This window comes from Adiantum capillus-veneris, chromosome 13 (assembly GCF_014529385.1).
Source record: "Adiantum capillus-veneris isolate H3 chromosome 13, ASM1452938v2, whole genome shotgun sequence".
Classification (NCBI taxonomy): domain Eukaryota; kingdom Viridiplantae; phylum Streptophyta; class Polypodiopsida; order Polypodiales; family Pteridaceae; genus Adiantum; species Adiantum capillus-veneris.
The window spans coordinates 6574439-6596691 of record NC_140943.1 but is presented as its reverse complement, the minus strand read 5'-3'; the positions used below and the strand labels follow the sequence as shown (position 1 = coordinate 6596691).

Sequence of the window (22253 nt, the reverse complement as noted above, 5' to 3'; positions counted from 1 at the left end):
AGACGGCCGAAAGTGAATGCGGTTTCCATAGCAACTCACAATGATCTATCTTCAATGATAGATGAGTATGCTATTGATCCCGATTTTAGAGATGTGATTTCAGCCCTTGCATTAGGGAAGAAAGAAGAACCATTTACTTTACAAGATGGTTATCTTCTCTATGGCAATAGACTATGCGTTACTAACTCACTACGTGAGAAAGTAATGTATGAATCTCATGCTCCACCTTATGCGGGGCATAGAGGGATTCAGTCTACCTTAAAGGGAATTGAAACATATTTCTATTGACCTACCATGAAAGTGAGCATACAAGAGTATGTTTCCAAATGTGTGGTATGCCAATAGACAAAATTTGATAGAGGGAAGCAACTTGGATTGCTTCAACCCTTGCCAATCCCTAATTCACCATGGGAGAGAATATCCATGGATTTTATCTTTGGATTGCCTAAGTCTATCCATGGGAATACGAGAATATGGACGATAGTAGACAGGTTTAGTAAACAAGCTCATTTTATACCTGTCAAAAAGACTATCAAAGCCCATCAAATGGCAACCCTCTTTATTTCACAAATTTTCAAGTACCATGGCTTGCCCATGTCCATAGTGTCGGATAGAGATCCTAGAATGACCAGTAATTTCTGGAAGGGTCTCTTTGAGAATTTAGGAACAAGGCTAAACTTCTCTTCGGCCTATCATCCACAAACTGATGGCCAAAGTGAAATAGCTAACCTAACCATTCTCGATCTACTAAAAGCCTATGTAACGGAAGTAGATCAAAGATCCCAATGGGAGAAGTACTTACCCTTAGTGGAGTATGCTTACAATAACACTGTACATACTTCCACAGGAAAAGCACCTTTTGAGGTAATTGAAGGAAGATCAAAAAGTCCCTTGCTACTTAAGGTACATGGGAAGATCTTCGCTGTAGATGAGTATAGCCGAGACCTACAAGAATCTTTCCAAAAGATTAAGGATGCTATCTCTATCTCACAGCAAAGGCAAAAGGCTGCTGCTGACAAGCACAGAAGAGCCCAAGCCTTTAAAGAAAATGATTGGGTCTTGTTAAAGTTTCCCAAGGCTCGATTAAGGCACACAACGGGCAAGAATCCTACGGGTCACCAAAGTACTATGCTAAACTAGAAAAAAGGTACTATGGTCCCTTTCAGATTCTTAGGCCAATCAATGAGATGGCCTATCAACTCAAGTTGCCCAATCATTGGCTCATACACAATGCTTTTCATGTGAGCCTATTAAAGCCTTACAAAGGAGAGCCACCTCAAGAACCAACTATTGAAGACCCACCGGAGATCGAGGACCAAGAAGAGGTGCTGCAGCCCGAGTCCATTCTCCGACATGAAGACAAGGTACTAAGAGGCGGTAAGACTATCCGACGATATCTTATTAAGTTTAAGAATTATCCTTTTGAAGATGCTAGATGGATGCAAGGCATACAATTAAAGGATAACCTTAACCTTGTCAATGCTTACAATGCTTCCCAAGAGTAAGCAAATGTACAAAATGTTAAAAATGAACAAAATTTTTGTCTTATAAGACTCTCTTTTTCTTTATTTGTGCACAAAAATGAAGTAGTATGCATGCTTAGATCAAGTTTGCGGAGACGACGTCTCCCAAACACCAAGTAGAGCTTGTCACTCTACTATGGAAGATTGATAGGACTAATGTGCAGACATGCTTGCGGCAGCCTCAGGCTCTCAAGCGCCAAATGGACCAGTGATCCATTGTGGAATGATGTCGTAGGGTAACATAGGGATCCTCTACCCGCTAAGAAAAGGACTCATGAACATGCTTTATCTTCTCTACACCATAGTCGAGGACGACTATGATTTCAAGAGAGAGGTAATGTCATAATAATCAATATCTCATTCTCCTAAATGATTTTCTCATATTAAACTGATCATTTAATGTGGGGAAGGCCAGGGGAGAAAAAGCTAGAATATTGGTTAAGATAGCAGACCGGCCACAGTAGGGATCCAAAGGAGGGAAAATAGGGATCCAAAGGGGGGGCCATCTGCAAAAAAGCCATGTGCAACAATGGGCTAAAAAGACCCTAAGGTTCAGCCCATTAAGACTTCCAAAATGCTAAGGTTCCAAAATTCAAAGGTTGTGTCCAAAGGTCAACCCTAGGGAAAATTGGATGCTTTGTGTGTGCCCTAAAAGTCTTTGCACATCCCTACATGGGAGGGGGCGAGCCCTAAAGGTAGGGGATGAAAGAGAAAGCCACACACACACACACACACAAGCTCCCTTTACACAAAGGGAATGAGGGACACATGTCAGCTCCCTAGGCCAGATACCCACAAGGTGTGCCCAATTTCTATTGGATGACCCTTGAAGTGGACCAATGAAAATTAAGCTAGAGTAAATCTAGTTTAATTAATTTAAAAACATTTAATAAAAGAAACCAATGAGAATTAAGTCTCCTAGAAGACTTAAAACATTTAATAAAAGAAACCAATGAGAATTAAGTCTCCTAGAAGACTATTGGGCAGTCTCCCAAGGGGTCCAATGAGCATTCAGGAGCCCCATGGCTTGCCTGATTCCTATTGGCCAGGAGGCAAAGGGGTCCAATGAGAGTTTAGTTTAATTATTTAATTACCTAAAGCTCTCACAAAAGGGGAAAGGGGGACACATGTCAGAAGGCTATCACTTATGCTGCTTAATTGTAATTGGCTTGACTTGGGGAGGGCCAATGAGGCTTCAGGAATAGCATTTAGCAAGAGGGCTCGCCCAAGAGAGAGAGGGGGCTGATTTTTGCAAGGCATTATCACACACACACTCACACAAGCTCGTGTGTGAAGAAAGAGAAGACTATCTCTTCCCAAGCTTTAATGGAGAACTCATCACCTACTCCAAGCTTGTGAGATAGAAGCCTACATCAACACTCTCTTGGCATGTGGATGCAAATCCAACCAAGAGCCAAGCTTCAATGCATGCTCATCTCCTCTACCAAGCCAATTACTAAGCTAAGCTATGCTACATATGAGTGATTATGTGAGGAGATGTACATCTTTCTCGTAAGATACTCCTTCTTCCTCTCAATCTACTCTCATACCCTGCTAGCTCTCACCATCTTCGAAGGTGTGTGAGGTCTTGGGTCTGAGAACGGGGATAATTCAAGTTGTGTTTGTTAAGTGTTTTGCTTAGTGCATGAAGTTTCCATCTTCATTGCACTAGCTAGTCTTGAAGGAACACAAAGAATTGTATTGTACAATGTCTCTCTTGATGGGAGAAACCAGAATACAAAGCCTTTTGGAGGGGGAACCGGCTCCATGAAAATCCGGTCCTCAATTGTTGTCAATAGCTTAATTGCTCTCTCTTTTGAAAGTATTGTCGATGCTATCTAACTAGGTGTTATGCTTTTTGTTGCTCTCTCCACCCAAGCACTCCTGTAATTCTCATTAGGAATCTACTCTAATGAAATGCCCACTATGTTCAGGCTAATTTCCGCTACACATAAGTTATTAGGCTCACAAGACCTCAAACACCTTCGAAGGGGTAGGGAAGAGGAAGAAGAATCATCCATAGGAGAAAGAAATAGTTCCTCACTTATCATCACTCTTCTTGTTTAGCATAGCATAATAGCATAGTAATGAAGATGAAGAAGATGGCAAGCTTAAGCATTGAAGCATGGCTCTTGGTTGGATTTGCATTCCATAGTCAAGAGTGTTGGTGTAGGCTCTCCACTTCTCAACAAGCTTGGAGAAAGAGATGGAGCTCTTGCACTTTGCACTTCACACAATGAGAGAGAGAGAGAGAGAGAGAGAGAGAGAGTGCGAGAGTATACCCCCTCTCATGCTTGGCCCACGCCTCTTTCTCTCTCCCTCTCTCTCTCTCTTGTATTATTTAATTTATCATTTGAACATGTGTCCTCTTTTTCCTCTTTGAGAGAAAGAACTTAATTATTTATTTTTATGCATCTAAATTCTCATGGGACCCCTTTAAAACCTATCCAATAGGATTCAAGCACATCATGAGGGCCACATGTGGAGGATTTTGATATGTGTCTTTTATGCTTCTTAAGTCATTTGGTTTGAATTGAACACTTCAAGCACTTAGTCAATTAAACATGGAAACCGTTTATGCCTCTTGAGAGTTTATCTTTGAATTAAACACTTCAAGAACCTTAATCATTTAAGCATAAAAATCACCTCACGCTTTGGGCAAGGTTCCCACAACCACTTTAAGCATCTTAGCACTCTCATGCTTGGGTGGGATCCCCACCTCGAGGTTAGCCGTAGCTTGCCTAAGGTCAAAGGACTTTTTAACACTAAAAGGTCTTTAATGAAGCTAACCCTAAGATCTTTTAAGCTCCATTATATGCACGTTGCTCTTTGATAGACTACCTCCTTTTGAACCCCTATTGAGATGTAACCATCTCTCCTCTTGGTCCCTTGCTGAGGTAAATCTAGAAGCACTTATTGCACATTGCTCTTTGGTAGACTGTCTCCTTTTGGACCCCTATTGAAATGCAACCATTTCTCCTTTTGGTCCCCTGTTGAGATAGGTTTAGAAGCATATATATCTATCCTAACTCTTGTCCCCTTTTATCTTCCCATATTAAATGATTAGTTTAATATGAGAAAATCATTTGGTAAAGTTAGATATTATATTTTATGACATAATGTATGACAAATGTTAGAGAAAATGACTCTCTCAATTAACTCTGCAAAACTGAGAAAGTTGGATTAAGGAGGAGTTGCTGTAGAATCCTCATTTGAAGAGGCTCAGAAAGCCTGCTTATTTGTTTACGCCAACCCTTAGCAACCACCCTGCAAATTTTCTTTGCCTCTTACTCATGAATGTCATCGTCCTCACATGTTTGTGTCATCCTCTTCTCAATGCTTCTTTGTTCCCTCTTTTTTGCAGCCCAGGGATGTGTTGTGTAATTCACACTGGAGGAAGATGGGTGCATGTACTACCATTCTGAACAATATGAGGTTCCATGTGGAACAAGTTATGATGCTGTTGATATAGCATAGAAGACCATCAAACACAATCATAATACTCATGGAGAGAGAGAAAGAGAGAGAGAGAGAGAGAGAGCATAGAAGGTGCTGAGTTGCTACTGGAGAAGATGCAACAATTATGGCTGAATGGAATTTATCAGAAACATCATCCTTCCATGCCTAAGGCAGAAAGACAAGCATGGAGCTATGGAATTCAAAAGTAGAGGCTACAGAGAGAGAGAGAGAGAGAGAGAGAGAGAGAGAGAGAGAGAGAGATATGAGAGATGTGTGTGTGTGTGTGTGTGTGTGTGAGAGAGAGAGAGAGAGAGAGAGAGACAATACTGACGGCAGTTGAGGCACTTACCAAGAGTGGAGCAGAACACTACAAGAGGTTGTGTGCTCTTGTGACGCTGTTAGCGACGGAAATACACTGGGTTTTTATAACCCCCGGCGTCGCTAAAACCGTCGCTACGAGAGCGTCGCTATATGCGTCGCTATATAGAGACGCTCACAGCGACGGTTATAGCGACGTTTACACAGAAGACTATAGCGACGCTCATAGCGACGCTACAGAGCCATAAATAGCGACGGTTATAGCGACGCCCGAGATAATTTTTTTTTGGTGGCAGGGCATTAGGGCATTGAATGCCCTGCCACCCATCAACCATATTATACTTGATTCACTTTTTAAAAAAAGTGCAAGGGTAGATAATAGACCCAAAATAGTCACCCACAAGACGCATTGCTTGCAAAATTGACAATTGTACACATCATAGGCAAAATGAATTGATTGGCAAATGTAATAATGACAATTGTACAACATCATAGGCATAAAGAATTGATTGGCAAAAGGAACTACGGTGACAAATGTAATAATATACATGGTTCAAAAAGACGTATAAAATCCGTCTCATGATACATAAGCTATGAGAAACTCTAAACTAATGCTATCTAGCTACGGCTAAACTGACGTTGTCTAGTCAAACGTCTCATCGCGTCCAAGCGGCGTATCTGTCGGATTCTGCAAAAAAAGACAATAAGACAGCTTTCAGTAAGTATAAACATATAACGACATTTATAAAACAATACAAAAAATAGAAAAGAGTAAACCCTAATACTAACCATGCCGCCGCGAGAACTGAGAATGTCCATCAGGGCGTTTAAGCCCTTCCTGCCTGCGTACTCGCGCTTGTACGGTGTGGGATCACGTCCTGTCATCGTGGCGGAATCCCCACAACAACCGCCACCGCCACCACTAGAGCGCCGGTGTCTAGACGAGTGTGAAGCTCGTCTCGTCGACACCGAAGCTTCGGAGCGCGCTGAATGCTCCGAAAGAGAGGGAGATGCGGATGGAGTAGGAACGCGCGATGATGCGCCAGAGCGATGACGCTCCACGTACCACTGTCTCTGCTGCGGTGACAAAGAAGAAAGAAACTCCATAAGAAACGTCCTATATCTATATAGAGCTCTCCGTTTAAACACATATCCTCTGTTTCATTTTGTAGCTCCTCTGCATGCACCCCATATAGAGTAGTAGCATCTTGATGCTCGTCTGGCACCACCGCAGCGACTTCTGATTGAGCATCTTCTCTGATCTCCTCCATTGATGCCGTTGTGATTGGCACATGGTAGCCTTCATACATCCTTGCACTACGAGGGGCTACCTCTATGACGTACCACCAGTTTGATGTAGACTTTGTAGGATGAAATATTACCTGCCAGAGCCACATAACTTACATGAGAGCTTTCAAGCACATAACTTGTAAAAGGGGGATGTTAACTATTTACATACTTACTTGTTCACAATGCTCGGGTAGTACGAAAGTGTCTCTTAGGTCAGTCCATTTCTTAGTAGAATCCACCTCAAGAAAACCAGACTCTCCTCTACGCACAGTAGCGTTGCGACCCTCCATGATTATCTTGAACCATTGCACGTCGAACAAGTCGACAAAAAATCCTCTGTAATCGATCCTCAAAATCTCTTGCAGCGTGCCGAAGTAAGTGAGTTCCGCCACCACAGGATCTGCATCAGAGGAACGTCGTCGACTAGACTGTTCAAATTTTGCCATGATTCCACAATCTTGAGTAAAACGCTTTTTGTCGATTCGTTCCACCCTAAAATAAACCTAAGTCTAATCTAATATAACATAAATCTAAATCTAACGTAAATTATGTTATATTAAAAACAAAGAACTAAACTAACAGGGATTATAAGAACCTTAAAACTGATTTAACACATAATTTTTCACATAACTCGGCAAGAGTTGGCATTCTCATCACTAAAGATGTGAGAGTTAACTTCCGGCGGTGACGCTGCCTCATCTCCATCCACATCTGACGACAGCAATTGGCCCTTTAGACCGTTCTTGCTCTTGTTACTAACTTTGAAGTTGCTGTTGAATGACTAGAGGTTGTCTAGATGGTCATTGTGTCGGGGATGTAGTGACTCTTGCCGCCCTGAAGATCCACCTTCTTCCCTATCTTCTGAAGACATTTCACCAGTACTTTTGGATCGACGGAGCCCACCATGAGTGAAGGCAACAATACCCTATATTCCATTGAGGGCTTTCTTCACCCGCTTCATGTAGGCATCACAGTCTATGGAGACCTAAATCTAATCTAATATAACGTAAATCTAAATCTAGCGTAAATAAACGTAAATCTAGTTAAAAATAAACCTAAATCTAATTTAACGTAAGTCTACATCTAACCTAATCTTTAACGTCTTTTAAGATAGTTTCCTACGACGTTATAACTCTCTTCTTCTTGTGTGTGTGCGTGTGTGTGGATGTGTGTGCCAATAAAAAGAGATAAATGGTATAACCTTTCTATCACCCATGCCAAGTATGATAGATTGATTATGCCATTTCCCTCTTGAATAATAGGTCTTGAGTTCAACTCCTCGTCGGCTAGATCTTTAGGTCTTTTAATTTTAATTAGTTTCCTACGACGTTAAATTAGTTTCTCTCTCTTTCTCTCTCAATGTGTGTGCGTTTTTTTGGATCGTATGCATGTTTTCTCTCTCTTTTCCTCTCTCAATGTGTGCGTTTTTTGTTTATGCATGTTCTCTCTCTCTTTTCCTCTCTCAATGCGTGCGTTTTTTGTTTATGCATGCTCTCTCTCTCTTTTCCTCTCTCAATGTGTGTGTGCATTCTTTTTTTATGTATGTGTGTGTGCGTTTTTGTTTTTGTTTGTACTCTCTCTCTCTCTCTCTCTCTCTCTCTCTCTCAAAAACACTATGTGTGTGTGTGTATGTGTGTGTGTGAGAGAGAGAGAGAGGGAGAGAGAAAGAGGGGAAGGGAACATGAGAATGAGGAGAGGGAAGGAGCATACCTGGCTCTCCTTCCTCTCCTCGTGTGTGTGTGTGTGTGTGTGTGTGTGGAGAAGAAAAAGAGAGAGAGAGAGAGAGAGAGAGAGAGAGAGCGTTACCTACTCTTTGCTTGAGGGCGCCGAAAAACTCAGATCTGAAATCTGAGTTTTTGGGCGCGCTCGGTTATTTTTTTAGCCCAGCCGGCGTCGCTATGAGCGTCGCAAATTTACAAAAAATTTTGCGACGCTCATAGCGACGCCGGGATTTTTTTTTTTGAGCGTCGCTAATATGAATAGCCTCTTGTAGTGGAATGAAATTAGAATGTTCAGTTGGAATTATTTGAATTAGCACTAGAATGGTAACAAGACACTTTTATGTCCTTGGACACTTTTGTGTCCTGTTAAGTGACCATTTTGCTTGAATTATTTGAAGAGTATGAAAATGAATTTCTAGGTGCTATATATCCACAAAGTTTCCTTATGAGCTGAAAAAAACTTAGCATTTTTTTTTGAGCATAGATCTCACCATTAACCTTACTCTTGCACAACATTTTTGAACCTAAACTGTGTGAAAAAACGGGTCCTGTTTTTGTTTTTTTTTTCAATTTTTGGCAACTATACCACTCTAAACTTCATGTTTGTGAGGTTTAGATGGCTAGAGGTTAGGCCTTCATAGTTCTCAACATGTTTTGATGCTTGTAGGGAGAGCTACGTGTTAAAATTGAAAGTTATTACCAATTTACAAGAATTACATAATCCTGTTTTTTGGCCAAAATTAGCATTTTTATAATTTTTTTGGTGGCTTTCTTGATATCCAAATTCAATTTTGATTGTGTAAGTGTAATGTATAATATAAAGCTAATCTTCCTTGAGTTTTGGGGGACCTAATATGCTACATAGCATAGTATATGATGATGGTTGAGTTTTTTGATTGCTGAAGAATACGATACATTTTAGAGTAGCAAGTATAAGTTTCTCAATATTGCTAGTTTCTTAGTCCAATTTTGTGTATTTTGTAGGTAGTGACCATATCTAATCATAGACTACAAACTTGGCTAGATATTGAGTAGTTTCTATGGGTTTCTAGAGGTCATAATGGTAAACCCAGTTTTTTCATGTTTTGTTGTATTTAGCACTTTATCATTGCCCCCAAGGTTCCAATTGTAAGAGATCCATTATCCTTTTGACATGCTCCATGGCTCCTTTTGAATCCAGAGGCCCAAAGAGAACTAAGAAAACATGTATATAGTATCCGTATTGAGCGTGACTATAGAAACTTTGATAATAGGTCCGCAGAATGGCAAAAATGCAACTTTTTTGTACCTAATTTTTTTGCCCAAAAAAAAATTAGTGAGGTAAAAGCAACCATATGTTTTGGTCACCAACCCATTGAAGTTAACGGGGCATTTTATCTCATGTCCTACAAAAATCTCCACTCTTATTTATATGCAATCAACCGTAAGAAATTGCTGTTTTGGGCAAAATGCACTGGTCCATCAACTTTGGAGGCTTGTAGTGACCATGGGATGAGAAAAATTACAAGTTTTTCATTTTTTCCATATGTAGTAGTTATTGAACTATAAGCTCATGAAAGGATTTTTCAAAATGAGTGGATCTACTATGGTTTTGGAATTTTTTACTAAAACCCTGAAAGGACACTTTTATGTCCTGTTAGGTTACCATTCTAGTGTTAAAAATCCCTTTTGATAGCCTACCTTATTCCCCACTCTCTCCTCCCAAAAGAGGTGTCCAAGACACTCCTTTTTGGTACCACCTATACATGCCATCATCCATTAGGCTATCACGCACTATTTGAAAGAGTATGGATGGGGGGAGTTCACATGGCTAGCATTCGTATTGGAATCAATGTATTCACATCGGAATCAATGTGAACACTTTGAAGTAAGTGCATTCACATTGTGATGGAAGTTCAATTTATGTTCACATGGGGTTTACTTGATGTTCACTTCAATGGGCTTTCACTTCTTGCTCTCTTGGAGTTTGATCCAGAATGGAACGGTGGGGAACAAGGCTTGCCATTTTTTTTTCCTAACCATACATTAAAAGACCACACTCAAGTCTTTCTCCGTTTTTAGTCGAGAATATTTTTTTGTTTACACACTGTTACTTTTAGGATTCTATTGTTTTCTTCAAGGCAAGTTTGAAAATCTAGCCGGTATTTGTAATTTTAGCTAGTAAAAGCACACTAAACTTCATTTTTTTGCAAACATTTGTGGCGAACACTGGACACTATATAAGACGAGGTCTTTAATGAAGCTAAAGAGGTGGGATCGACGATCATGGCGAGTCTTGAGGAGAACGTGTGAGAAAATGTCAACGATGTGGATGAACCCCTTCCACCTGGGTCTTGAACCCACGAACTCCTAGTTGGCAACCCAACGCCTCAACCATGCAAGCGCTTGCAAAAGTAAACTCGGACAAAAAAAGTATGGTGGTAATTGTATCCCACTTCAATGCCGTCGATCCTACGGTTCTGGCAGTTCGGGTTCAACCCCCAACTCTTGAAAGTAGTAGGGGGTACCGGCTAGAACAAAATAAAAAAATGGCCCATTAATGGAGATAACGAGAAGATGCATGAGGAGATTTGGAAGTAAAGGAGTGAGAAGGGGGAGGCAGGCCATGTGGAGGCCATGCCTCCCAATTAGGTCTCTATCTCTCTCCCTCTCATGTGCACATCGCAGAAGAGTAGATGAATCTCTCTCTCTCTCTCTCTCTCTCTCATCGCAGAGCAAAGGTGAGACGCTTCATAAGGCACAAGTGAATAGAATAACCCCCCCCTCTCTCCAAGGCATAGTGGAGATGACCGGGGCCGGGGGATTGCTCTATAGGTGCAAGTCCATGAATGGTAGGGGAAGCTTAGGTGCAAGCTCACAGGGAAGGCGGATTTTCAGGCTCGTAAGGACGCATCGAGAGGTAAGGAAGGGTAGCACGCAAGCGAGAGAAGGTTTTGGCCGAGTAGGAGGTGAGGACTAGATGATGATGGTGGAGGGAATCTTGAAGGCATCTTTCAGTTAATGTATTTTGTTTCAGGCCAGCCAGTAGGTGCTACGATTTTCGATAAAGAAAAGAAGAGGAGAATCAAGACTGATTCTCCTCATGCAAACTTTGAGGAGGTCCCGAATTTCGATTGCAGTCGTGTGTATATATATATATATATATATATATATATATATATATATATATATATAGAGAGAGAGAGAGAGAGAGAGAGAGAGAGAGAGAGAGAGAGAGAGAGAGAGAGAGAGAGAGAGAGAGTGCTTGAGGAGTTTCCTGTCCAGGGCGTCATCTCTAGGAGTTGACGATAAGGTGGCGTGCCAAGGGGAAGAGTGGGCGCAGAGGTTGCGAGCGTAAACCTTTTTTTTAATATAATGGGATGCGACGAAGCCGTCGAGGCCTGCTGCTCCAGTGGTTAGGTGTGAGGTCATAGAGTCAAGGACTTCTGCGTGACTGAGTTCGAGTTCTCCCATCTCATTCCTTTTACAAGGTAAGGGTAATATAATTCCCTTGAGATGTAAGATGGGAATCGTAAGGAATCTGTGCGATAAATGATTATAATAAGAAGAGAGCGAGTAGGGGGTACCAGCTGGGATTAATTCGAAAAAAAGAGGGAATCTTCCGTGATGCTAGGCGAGGAACAACATGTGAGTCCAGGTGGTGGGCACAGAAAGCATGCTGTGTAGATTCTGCGCGAGAACAACAGGAGCAGGAGCATTCAACAACGACAGGCCAGACGTCAGGTGGCTCACGACGACAGAGAGGCAAGTCAGACGAGTTTTTTATTATAATTAAGTGGAGGACTGCAACGCAACTTCGCCTTAGTGTTCGGTTGGTTACAACCTCATCATGGAAGCTATAATCCCAGCGGCTTTGAGTTCGAGACTTGAATGTTACTTTTGAAAGGTGAGAAACTTTAGGTGGAAGGTGGGTGGAAGGCCTCACGTCAGGGGAATCTCGCAAACTAATGAATAAAACACAGAAGAGAGCGACTAGGAGAGTAGTATATGTATTTGTATCCAATACGTGGCTACGACTACTGAAGTACTCACGACAGTGGGGAAAATGGGAGGCTGCGTTTGGCTGGCGGGTTGACCAGAGCTTGTCACGCCGAAGGAGGAATGGAATCGTCCCCAACGAGCTGGGAAGCTACCTTTTCGCTCTCGGACACCAGCAGAGAGAAAGCTCTTCGCAACTCCAGGCTTCGGCAGCACCCTTCTTCCATGGAGAAGAAGAGGGCTGCGGCCCCTAGCACCCTTCCTTTTGACAGAAAGACAGCAACATGCCTTAACTCCCTGAAATCATCCAAAACATTTGAGGATGACAAAGGCACTCATGTTGCTGCAGAGCCCATCTCAAACAAGACGAAGCACCTAAGAAAGACTGCAGCTTTAACATTGAAGGCTGCGGATTGTGATCACAACGCATTGCCTTCCACTCCCACTGACAACCTGAACAAAGAGTTGCACAGGAGAGGCCGTCATTCCCCTTGCTTATGTTCTGAAAATGTTCTTAACGATGGCGTCCATGAAGTTAATGCTCCCTCCTTCACACAGACAAGTAAGTATCACTAAACATGCACGATTGACAAATACTTTTTTATGCTGCTGAGTTCTTGAAAACTTGATATGAATGGGCTACATAAATTTGTGACAACAGGCTTCTCATTGTCCACTCATTCATCTCAAAAAAGAATCAAGACCCAAATGGAGATTGTCTCCTCAGACTTTGATTATGAGAAGCTCCCAGCCCGTTTAGAGGCGGATTTTTTCCAGTGTGATTCTTTGGAACTTGCCCCAAAACTTCTTGGAAAGTTCCTACGAAGAGATGATGTGGTGCTTCAGATAACTGAGGTTTGAAACTGCATAATGATTTACCAGTCAATAAGACAATTTTTTTTGTGTCTCAATTTGAGGGATACAAGTGGTTGAAAGAGACACCTTTAGATAGTTCTTCTTCTTCAGGTGGAGGCATACCGGCCTAACGATTCTGCTTGCCATGCGCGGTTTGGTATTACTCCCCGAACTGCTGCCATGGTCAGTATGTTTTTCCTCTTCATGAAAGTTGTGCAAAGGCTAAGCATAGTTACTGAACTCAGCCTTTAAGCCATATTTTTGATGACCACATTGGGTGGGTTATCAGTTTGGGCCTGGTGGTCATGCGTATGTTTATCTGTGCTATGGTTTGCACGTTATGCTGAATATTGTAGCAGACATCAAGGGGGTGGGAGCCGCTGTATTGATCCGGTCTTGTGCTCCCATAGCAGGTTAATTACTCGTGCGAACTTGTAGTTCTTGCAATTGAAAGAAACATTCTTTTCCATTTCTCATATTGCGATGGTGCAGGATTGCAAACTATCCAATCAAGGAGAGGTATTGTTTCAAGCAAGCCAATTCTCCTGACAGGACCAGGGAAGGTAATGATATGTAGGTAACACAGCGGATATCTAAATGGATTTCGCAATATGAATTGAATAGGCTTTCTGTGTGTCAAATTTTTACTGAGAATTTTGCTAAATGTATGTTAGTGACCACAATTAGATACACATTGACTTGAGTCGCAGGGAGGGTTGGCTGTGACCTTTTGGGCAAGGGCTGGTGTACTAAGTACATTTACAGAAAAATGCCTAGTTATTCACTAAAACTACACATAAGTTTTGACCTGCAGGCTGTGCATTTCTCATGTCATTGCTTAAAAGAGGTGATCTTACAATAACTTGAAACATTTCTTGATCGATCTAATTGCCTGGGTGTGGAATTTTTCAGAGAGTCGGCCACTTTCAGGAGCTACCTCTCGGGTGTTGCTATGCTAGTCCATGGCACCATGCCTGGTGTAGATATTTTCAGTGGTTGCATGTGTTATTGCAGCCCAATCAAGAGACTTCTCATCCTGCAGATTAGCAATCATGATGAAAGTCCAACATATCTTTGAGGAGTTTCTTTGTTGTTTGTTGTGCCTCCTCTTCTATCAAAGTGCACACATGAAAGTACAAAATTCAAAGTAGCATGGGAATGATACACACGAGCGACGGGGCAAGGCTGTTCTTGTTGGCTGATGTCACATGCACATCTAACCATATGTGCATGTGGACAAGCTACTTCATGACGAGGGTTCAGTCAGCTTAGGAAGTGTTCTGGCACCTTTGTGAGTCTGTTCGCAGGCTGTGCATGTCTAGGCACTTAGAGTAGTTGCATATCCTTTGGTTGCACAAAGCATCATCATCAGCATTACCATCAGAATCCATCATGAGCATTTTATAGTGCACAGAACTTATTTTCCCTATTTTAGCCATTTTTCACTTATTATTGATAAGTGACTTTGTTGGGAAACTGGGTAGGGCATTTTTGATAAGTGACTATATAAGAAAAGCTAGTGCTGGCACTTTTTGGCAGAAGAGGCAGCAGGGAACCAAGTTCTGGCAGTGCACCTTCTCAGCAAGACCAGCAGAGGAGGACTTAGCGTTTTTTAGCCATCGAGACACAGATAGCGTTTTCTGTAGCAGATGAGCGTTTCGCAGTTTGCAGGAGATCACCTAGCATTTGCAAATTCCCAAATCAGCCTGGTGTTTTTGCAGACATCAGATCAGCCTAGCATTTTTGCATTTGCGAAGTTGAAGCCTCGAAGGAGCCTCAGAAGACTTTGTCGCTTTCGGCCGGCCCAAAGAAGCAAGCGTTGCAGACCTTTATGAAGTTCAAGTATCGCACGACCCACACATCAAAGTGGGCCGGTGAAGAGTCCTTTCCAGGATTCCGGATGTTATTAGCGATCTCCCTCGACGCCATACAATTGGTACCAGTACCTCACTTTGAAAAGGAGGGGATGTCACATGACACATCCAACCCTATGTGTCCGTGGACAAGGTACAGCATGACGAGGGTTCAGTTCAGTCAAGTCAGTCTAGAATAGGAAGTGATCTGGCACTTTTGTGAGTCTGTTCGCAGACCGTGTATGTCCAGACACTTAGATTAAATGCATATCCTCTGGTTGCACACAACATGACCATCAGATTCCACTCAGATCTCATCAGTAGCATTTTTACAGTGCATAGACCTATTTTCCCTATTTTTGACATTTTTCACTTATTATTTTTAAGTGACTTTTGTTGGAAAGTAGGTAGGGCAATTTTGCTAAGTTTGTATATAAGCAAACCAGAGCTAGCACTTTTTGGCAGAAGAGGCAGCATGAGCACCTTGCTCAACATGCAACTTCTCAGCAAGACCAACCCCCGCGACTACTCTGGCGTTTTCTCCACAGAAGACCTAGCGTTTTTGCATCAGATCAGCCTTGGCGATTTGTGCATAGCAGATCAGCCCCGGCATCGTCAAGACACAACAGATCAGCCTAGAGTTTTGCATTTGCAGAACAACCGGCGACAGCAGTAGATTTTCAGCCCTAGCGTTTTTGGTTTGCAGATCAGCCCCGACATTTTGCAAGTTCTCCGTGACGGAACCTCAAGAACCATCAGCATTTTCAGTTTTCAGCCCTTAGACACCGTAGATCAAGTCCCGAAACTCGCAGATCTCACCTTCCCGCAGCAGTTCCTCGCCGCACGGTCAGTTTCCGCAAGGTTTACAGTTTCAGCCGGAAAACGCAGATTTCAGCATCTGCGTTTTCAGCGCGTCGTTGTCGCATCGTCGTCATCGACATCGTCGCCGGCATAGAGTCAGAATTAAGCAGATAAAGATTTGCAGATTTCAGCCCTTAGCATTTTCAGATTTCAGCCCGTCTCGTCGTCGTCCTCATCGCGTCGTCGACATCGTCGGCAAGTCCAAGCATTGTAGAGATTTGTGCAATCATAAGTAGACCGCTCTCGCCATATAGAGTGGGGCCTTCGTAGGAGGGTTTTATAACGTCTCTGGTGTCGTATTCTCTTCTCTATCTCTCAGTCTCATACACTTTCACGCACAATGTCCATTCACTTTGTTTGTGTCCATTGCACTCTCATTAAGAATGGAAGGCTCTTCCTTCCATAAGAAAAAGGAACCTTGAGCATAGTTCGGAGCACTCATCTTGAGCAAAGTTCAAACATTCATTCCGCTACACCTTACAGTTTATCCACTTTGTTTGTGTCCATTGCACTCTCTCACTAAAGGAACGGAAGGCTCTCCCTTCCGTAAGTAAACGGAACCTTTGAGCATAGTTCGGAGCACTCATCTTGAGCAAAGTTCAACATTCATTCCGCTGCACCTTATAACAGTTTTTTTAGAAAGAGTAGTCTTTTTCCAGTCACTCTACATGGAATCATGTTTTTGTGTTGGAAGTGGTTTCAGGAATCTTCCTCCTCGGAGATTCTTGATGAAGGTAGATCTATGTCCATAGACGCAGTTGGACCATTGAAGCAGCCACAGATGACTGTCGCTTTCGGCGCGGCCCATAGAAGCAAGTGTTGTAGACCTTTATGAAGTTCAAGTTTCGCACGACCCACGCATCAGAGTAGGCCGGTGAAGAGTCCTTCACAGGATTCCAGACATTGTTGGCGATCTCCCTCGACGCTATACAGTTTGGTACCAGTACCTCACTTTAAAAAGGAGGGGATGTCACGTGCACATCTAACCCTATGTGCATGTGGACCATAGTAATAGGGAATGGCCGTTTTCAGGTCTCCGTCCCCATTCCCATTCCAAGTTCCCGTTCCGAATCCCCGTTCCGTGTTTCAAACGTGAGTACCCGTAACAGGGAATGGCATTTTGTTTCGCGTTCCCGCTCCGGTTTCCCGTTCCTGGTAACTATGATGTGGACAAGCTACTTCTTGACTAGGGTTCAGTTAGCTTAGGAAGTGTTTTGGCACCTTTGTGAGTCTGTTCGCAGACCGTGCATGTCCAGACACTTAGAGTAGTTGCATTTTCTTTGGTTGCACACAACACGATCATCAGATTACAGTCAGTATCCATTAGGAGCATTTTACAGTGCATAGAACCCATTTTTCCTATTTTAGCCATTTTTCACTTATTATTATTAAGTGACTTTGTTGGGAAATTGGGTAGGGCAATTTGGCTAAGGAAATATATAAGAAAACTAGCGCTAGCAATTTCTTGGCAGAAGAGGCAACAGAGACAGTAGAGACCTAGTGTCTGACAGTGCACCTTCTCAGCAAGACCCCAACAAGACCACCCAGCGTTTTTGTAGCAGATGGCCCTAGCGTTTTTTGCAGCAACTTAACTAGCGTTTTTCATCAAGATCAGCCCCAACGTTTTGCAGGTTGCAGATCAGCCTGGCGCTAGCAGATTCTAGCAGATTGCCTTGGCGTTTTTGCAAACAACAGACCATGCCTAGCGTTTTTGTAGATTGCAGCCCAAGCTAGCGTTTTGCAGATTCCTGGCGACAGATCAACATAGAGCATCAATGTTTTACATTTTTAGCACTTAGACTTCGTACCGGAACCCCCAAACCTTGCAGATCTGACCTTCCCGTAGCAGATCCTCGCGGCACGGTCAGATCAGCTAGCATTTACAGATTTAGTGTAAGGTGCAGCGGAATGAATGTTGAACTTTGCTCAAGATGAGTGCTCCGAATTGTGCTCAAGGTTCCTTTTACTTAGGGAAGGGAGAGCCTTCCGTTCTTTAATGAGAGAGTGCAATGGACACAAACAAAGTGAATGGACATTGTGAGTGAAGGTGCTGAGACTGAGAGATAGAGAGAGAAGAATACGACACCAGAAAAGCTGTCAAACCCTCCTCCGAAGGCCCCACTCTCTATGGCGAGAGCAGTTTACTTATGATTGCACAAATCCCTACAATGCTTGGACTTGCCGACGATGTCGACGACGATGAGGACGACGACGAGACGGGCGGAAATCTGAAAACTCTAAGGGCTGAAATCTGCAAATCTTTATCTGCTGAATTTTGACTCCATGTCGGTGACGATGTCGATGACCACGATGCGACGACGACGCGCTGAAAACACAGATGCTGAAATCTGCGTTTTCCGGGCTGAAACTGCAACCCTTGCGGCATCTGACCGTGCGGCGAGGATCTGCTGCGGGAAGGTGAGATCTTTGAGGTTTAGGGGTTCTACTGCGGAAACTGACTGCTCAAAATTGAAAACGCTGAGTCTAGGGCTGATTCCGTCGCGAAGATCTGTAAAAACGCTGAGGTTGATCTGCAAACCAAAAACGCTAGGGGCTGAAACCTGTCCTTGCTGAAGAAACTGCTAACGCTAGGGCTGAACTGGTGTTTCGGGGAAATCTGTTAACGCTAGGGCTCTGCTGGGTTCTGTTGCGAAGTTGCCTGTTGAGCAAGGTGCTCCTGCTGCCTCTTCTGCCAGAAAGTGCTAGCTCTGGTTTGGTTATATATTATCTTAGCAAAATTGCCCTACCTAGTTCCCAACAAAAGTCACTTAATAAATAAGTGAAAAATGTCAAAAATAGGGAAAATAGGTTTTAATGCATTGGAAAATTTCCTTGATGGATTCTGATGGGAATGCTGATGATCCTACTGTGTGCAAAAGGAGGATATGCATCTAATCTAAGTCACTGGTCATGCACGGTCTGCTAACAGACTCACAAAAGTGCCAGATCACTTCCTATCCTATACAGGCTTGACTGATTGAACCCTGGTCATGCTGTAGCTTGTCCACAGATACATAGGTTTGAATGTGTCACGCGACATTCCCTCCTTTTCAAAGTGAGGTACTGGTACCGAACTATATGGCGTCAAGGGAGATCGCCAACACCATCCGGAATCCTCGAAAGGACTCTTTGCCGGCCCACGTTGAGGTGTGGAGTCATGCTTCTTCCTTCTTCAAGAATCTCCATGGCTGAAAATTCGTGAAACCACTTCCAACACAAAACCATGAAGATACCTATTCCATGTAAAATGCAGCGGAATGAATCTTGAACTTTGCTCAATATGAGTGCTCCGAACTGTGCTCAAGGTTCTATTTACCTAGGGAAGGGAGAGCCTTCCGTTCTTTAATGAGAGAATGCAATGGACACAAACAAAGTGAATGGACACTGTGAGTGAAGGCGCCGAGACTGAGAGATAGAGAGAGAAGAATACGACACCAGAAAAGCTGTCAGACCCTCCTCCGAAGGCCCCACTCTCTATGGCAAGAGCGGTCTACTTATGATTGCACAAATCTCTACAATGCTTGGACTTGCCGACGATGTCGACGACGATGAGGACGACGACGAGACGGGCTGAAATCTGAAAACTCTAAGAGCTGAAATCTGCAAATCTTTATCTGCTGAATTCTGACTCTATGTCGGTGACGATGTCGACGACGACGATGCGACGACGACGCGCTGAAAACGCAGATGCTGAAACTGCAAACCTTGCAGCATCTGACCGTGCGGCGAGGATTTGCTGCGGGAAGGTGAGATCTTTGACGTTTGGGGGTTATACTGCGGAAACTGACTGCTGAAAACTGAAAACGCTGAGTCTAGGGCTGATTCCATCGCGAAGATTGTTGGAATTAGGGTGGCAGAGATACACACACAGCTTGGAGAAGACAAAGGAAGCTCGAGGCACACAATAGAGAGTGTTTACTTAGTGTGCAATGGAAAGATAGATAGCCCTAGAGTGATGGGCGTATATACAATGCACGGGGGGAAAAACCTCCTAAAGAGGGAAAAAATGCCCCGGCGGTCCTAGTGTGTTCACACACATCAGCTTGGAGAAGACAAAGGAAGCTCTAGGCACACAATAGAGAGTGTATTACTTAGTGTGCAATGGAAAGATAGATAGCCCTAGAGTGATGGGCGTATATACAATGCACGGGGGGGAAAACCTCCTAAAGAGGGAAAAAATTCCCCGGCGGTCCTAGTGTGTTCGCACACATCACTACGAGATGTATATGGTAACAAATCCCCCCCTGGAGTGATGCGGTGAACGAGAGCTGGCACATGAGTAAAGGGAAGTGCCATGCCCTAAGGACATGATCAGTCCACAAAGGGGAGTAAGCCCAAAGCTTTGCGAATAGCGTCAAGCTTCTCACGAGACAATGCCTTTGTGAAAAGATCTGCAAGGTTGTCCTGTGTTGGCACATAAGCCAAGCTCATCTCTCCTGCTGAGAGCCTCTCCCTAACATAGTGGTAATGCACCTCAATGTGCTTTGTGTGAGCATGAAAAATTTGGTTCCTCTCAACTGCCAATGCGCTCTGACTGTCAGTGTAGATAGTGTTGGCAGTGCCCTGTCCAACACCCAAATCAGCCATAAGGCGTCTGAGCCATACACACTCAATCGTAGCTGTGAAGACTGCCCTGTACTCAGCCTCACAGCTCGAAGTGGCCACAGTAGGTTGCTTCTTGCTCAACCATGATATACATGAACTGCCAAGCATGAAACAAAAACCACTTGTGGACACTTGCGTGTCAAAACAACCAGCCGAATCTGAGTCCGAAAAAGCATGTAAGTCTGGTGGCAATGATCCCCCCTTGGGATAAAACAAGCCAAGATGTAAAGTGCCACTAAGGTAGCGGAAAATCCTCTTGATAGCCTGCCAATGCTTAGACCCTGGGCTATGCATAAATCTGCTGACCTGTGAGACTGCAAACTGAATATCTTGCCTCGTGTTGCATACATAAATGAGGCAGCCCATAGCAGTTTGGTAAAGAGTGACATCAGCAGGATTGCCAGCATCATGTAGACTCAACTTCAAACCTGTTTCCATGGGAGTGGCAATAGGGTTGCAATCCTCAAGTCCAAACTTACATAGCAATGTCTCTATGTAACTTTTTTGACACAAGGCAATACCACCATCACACTGCTTAAACTGTATACCCAAGTAATGATGCAACAGCCCCAAATCTTTCATCTTGAAAGTAGCATTCAAATCAGTCTTAAATTCAGCAATGTCTCTCATTTGGTCCAGTGATCAACAAATCATCAACATAAAGAACCACAGTGAGAAGTACATCACCCGCACGCTTTACATACAATGTGCTTTTTGTTGGACTGTTACGAAAGCCTCGTTTAACCAAATGAGTGTCAGCTTTCTCATACCAAGCACGAGGAGATTCCTTCAACCCATACAAAGCCTTCTTACATTTGCACACTTTGTCCTCTTGTCCTTTTATGACAAAACCGCGAGGCTGCGTTACATAAACTTCCTCAAATATGTCACCATTCAAGAAAGCAGTAACAATGTCTGATTGATGTACATCCCAACCAAAATGAGCTGCCAATGCACATAGAAAACGCACAGTAGTCATACGACAAGTGGGAGCAAAAGTCTCTTCATAATCTATGCCTTTTTGCTGTGCATAACAAGTTGAGCCTTATGGCGATCGATCTCACCATCCGGCTTGCGTTTCAACTTGTAAACCCACTGCATACCAATGGCCTTTTTGCCAGGAGGCAAATCACATAAAGTCCATGTCACGTGACACATCCCAACCCTATGTGTCCGTGGACAAGCTACACCACAGCAGGGTTCAGTCAAGTCTAGATTAGCAGTGATCTGGCACTTTTGTGAGTCTATTCGTAGACCGTGCATGCCCAATCACTTAGCATAGATGCATATCCTCCGGCTGCACACAGCATGATCATCGAAATTCCCATCAGAATCCATTAGCATCAGTTAGGGGAATTTTCTAGTGCATTTAGCCTATTTTCCTATTTATTGGGATTTTCACTTATTATTTTTAAGTGACTTTCCAACAAAAGTAGGTAGGGCAATTTTGCTAAGTTTCTATATAAGCAAACCCAAGTTAGCACTAAAGGGCAGAAGAGGCAGCAGGAGCTTCCCGCTCAACAGGCAACTTCTCAGCAGTACCCCCCTCACGACCCCATCGCCATAGACGACCTCTCCCTCCCTTGCGTTTCCAAGATCTGCCCTCTCCATCCCCTTGGCTGCCCTAGCGTTTCCTCCCACAGTCCCTAGATCCAGCATCGCCAACAACCAACCTTGCCTGGCGTTTTTACCACATGTAGATCAGCCCCATCATAGCAAGTCACTTCAGTGTTTTCTCATCAAGCACTAACGCTAGACCTTGCTGCCCATCCCAGCGTTTTTGCCAGCAG

The 22253-nt window shown here is 43.4% G+C and overlaps 1 protein-coding gene across 7 annotated transcripts in view; it reads left to right on the top strand.

Moving 5' to 3' along the window:
- Window positions 1–12294: 12294 nt before the first annotated feature.
- Window positions 12295–22253, top strand: part of LOC147443555 (DNA-3-methyladenine glycosylase-like) — a 53015-nt gene continuing 43056 nt past the window's right edge. The window contains exons 1-5 of one of the 7 annotated variants that reach the window (XM_086526357.1): window positions 12295–12851; window positions 12951–13144; window positions 13256–13327; window positions 13434–13557; window positions 13637–13707. In XM_086526357.1, coding sequence (XP_086382483.1) covers window positions 12413–12851; window positions 12951–13144; window positions 13256–13327; window positions 13434–13557; window positions 13637–13707 — 900 coding nt within the window. In that variant the 5' untranslated portion in view covers window positions 12295–12412. Of the gene's footprint in view, window positions 12852–12950; window positions 13145–13255; window positions 13328–13433; window positions 13558–13636; window positions 13718–22253 lie in introns of all 7 variants that reach the window. The other 6 variants (XM_086526358.1, XR_015189976.1, XM_086526354.1 and 3 more) reach the window with 6 other exon arrangements.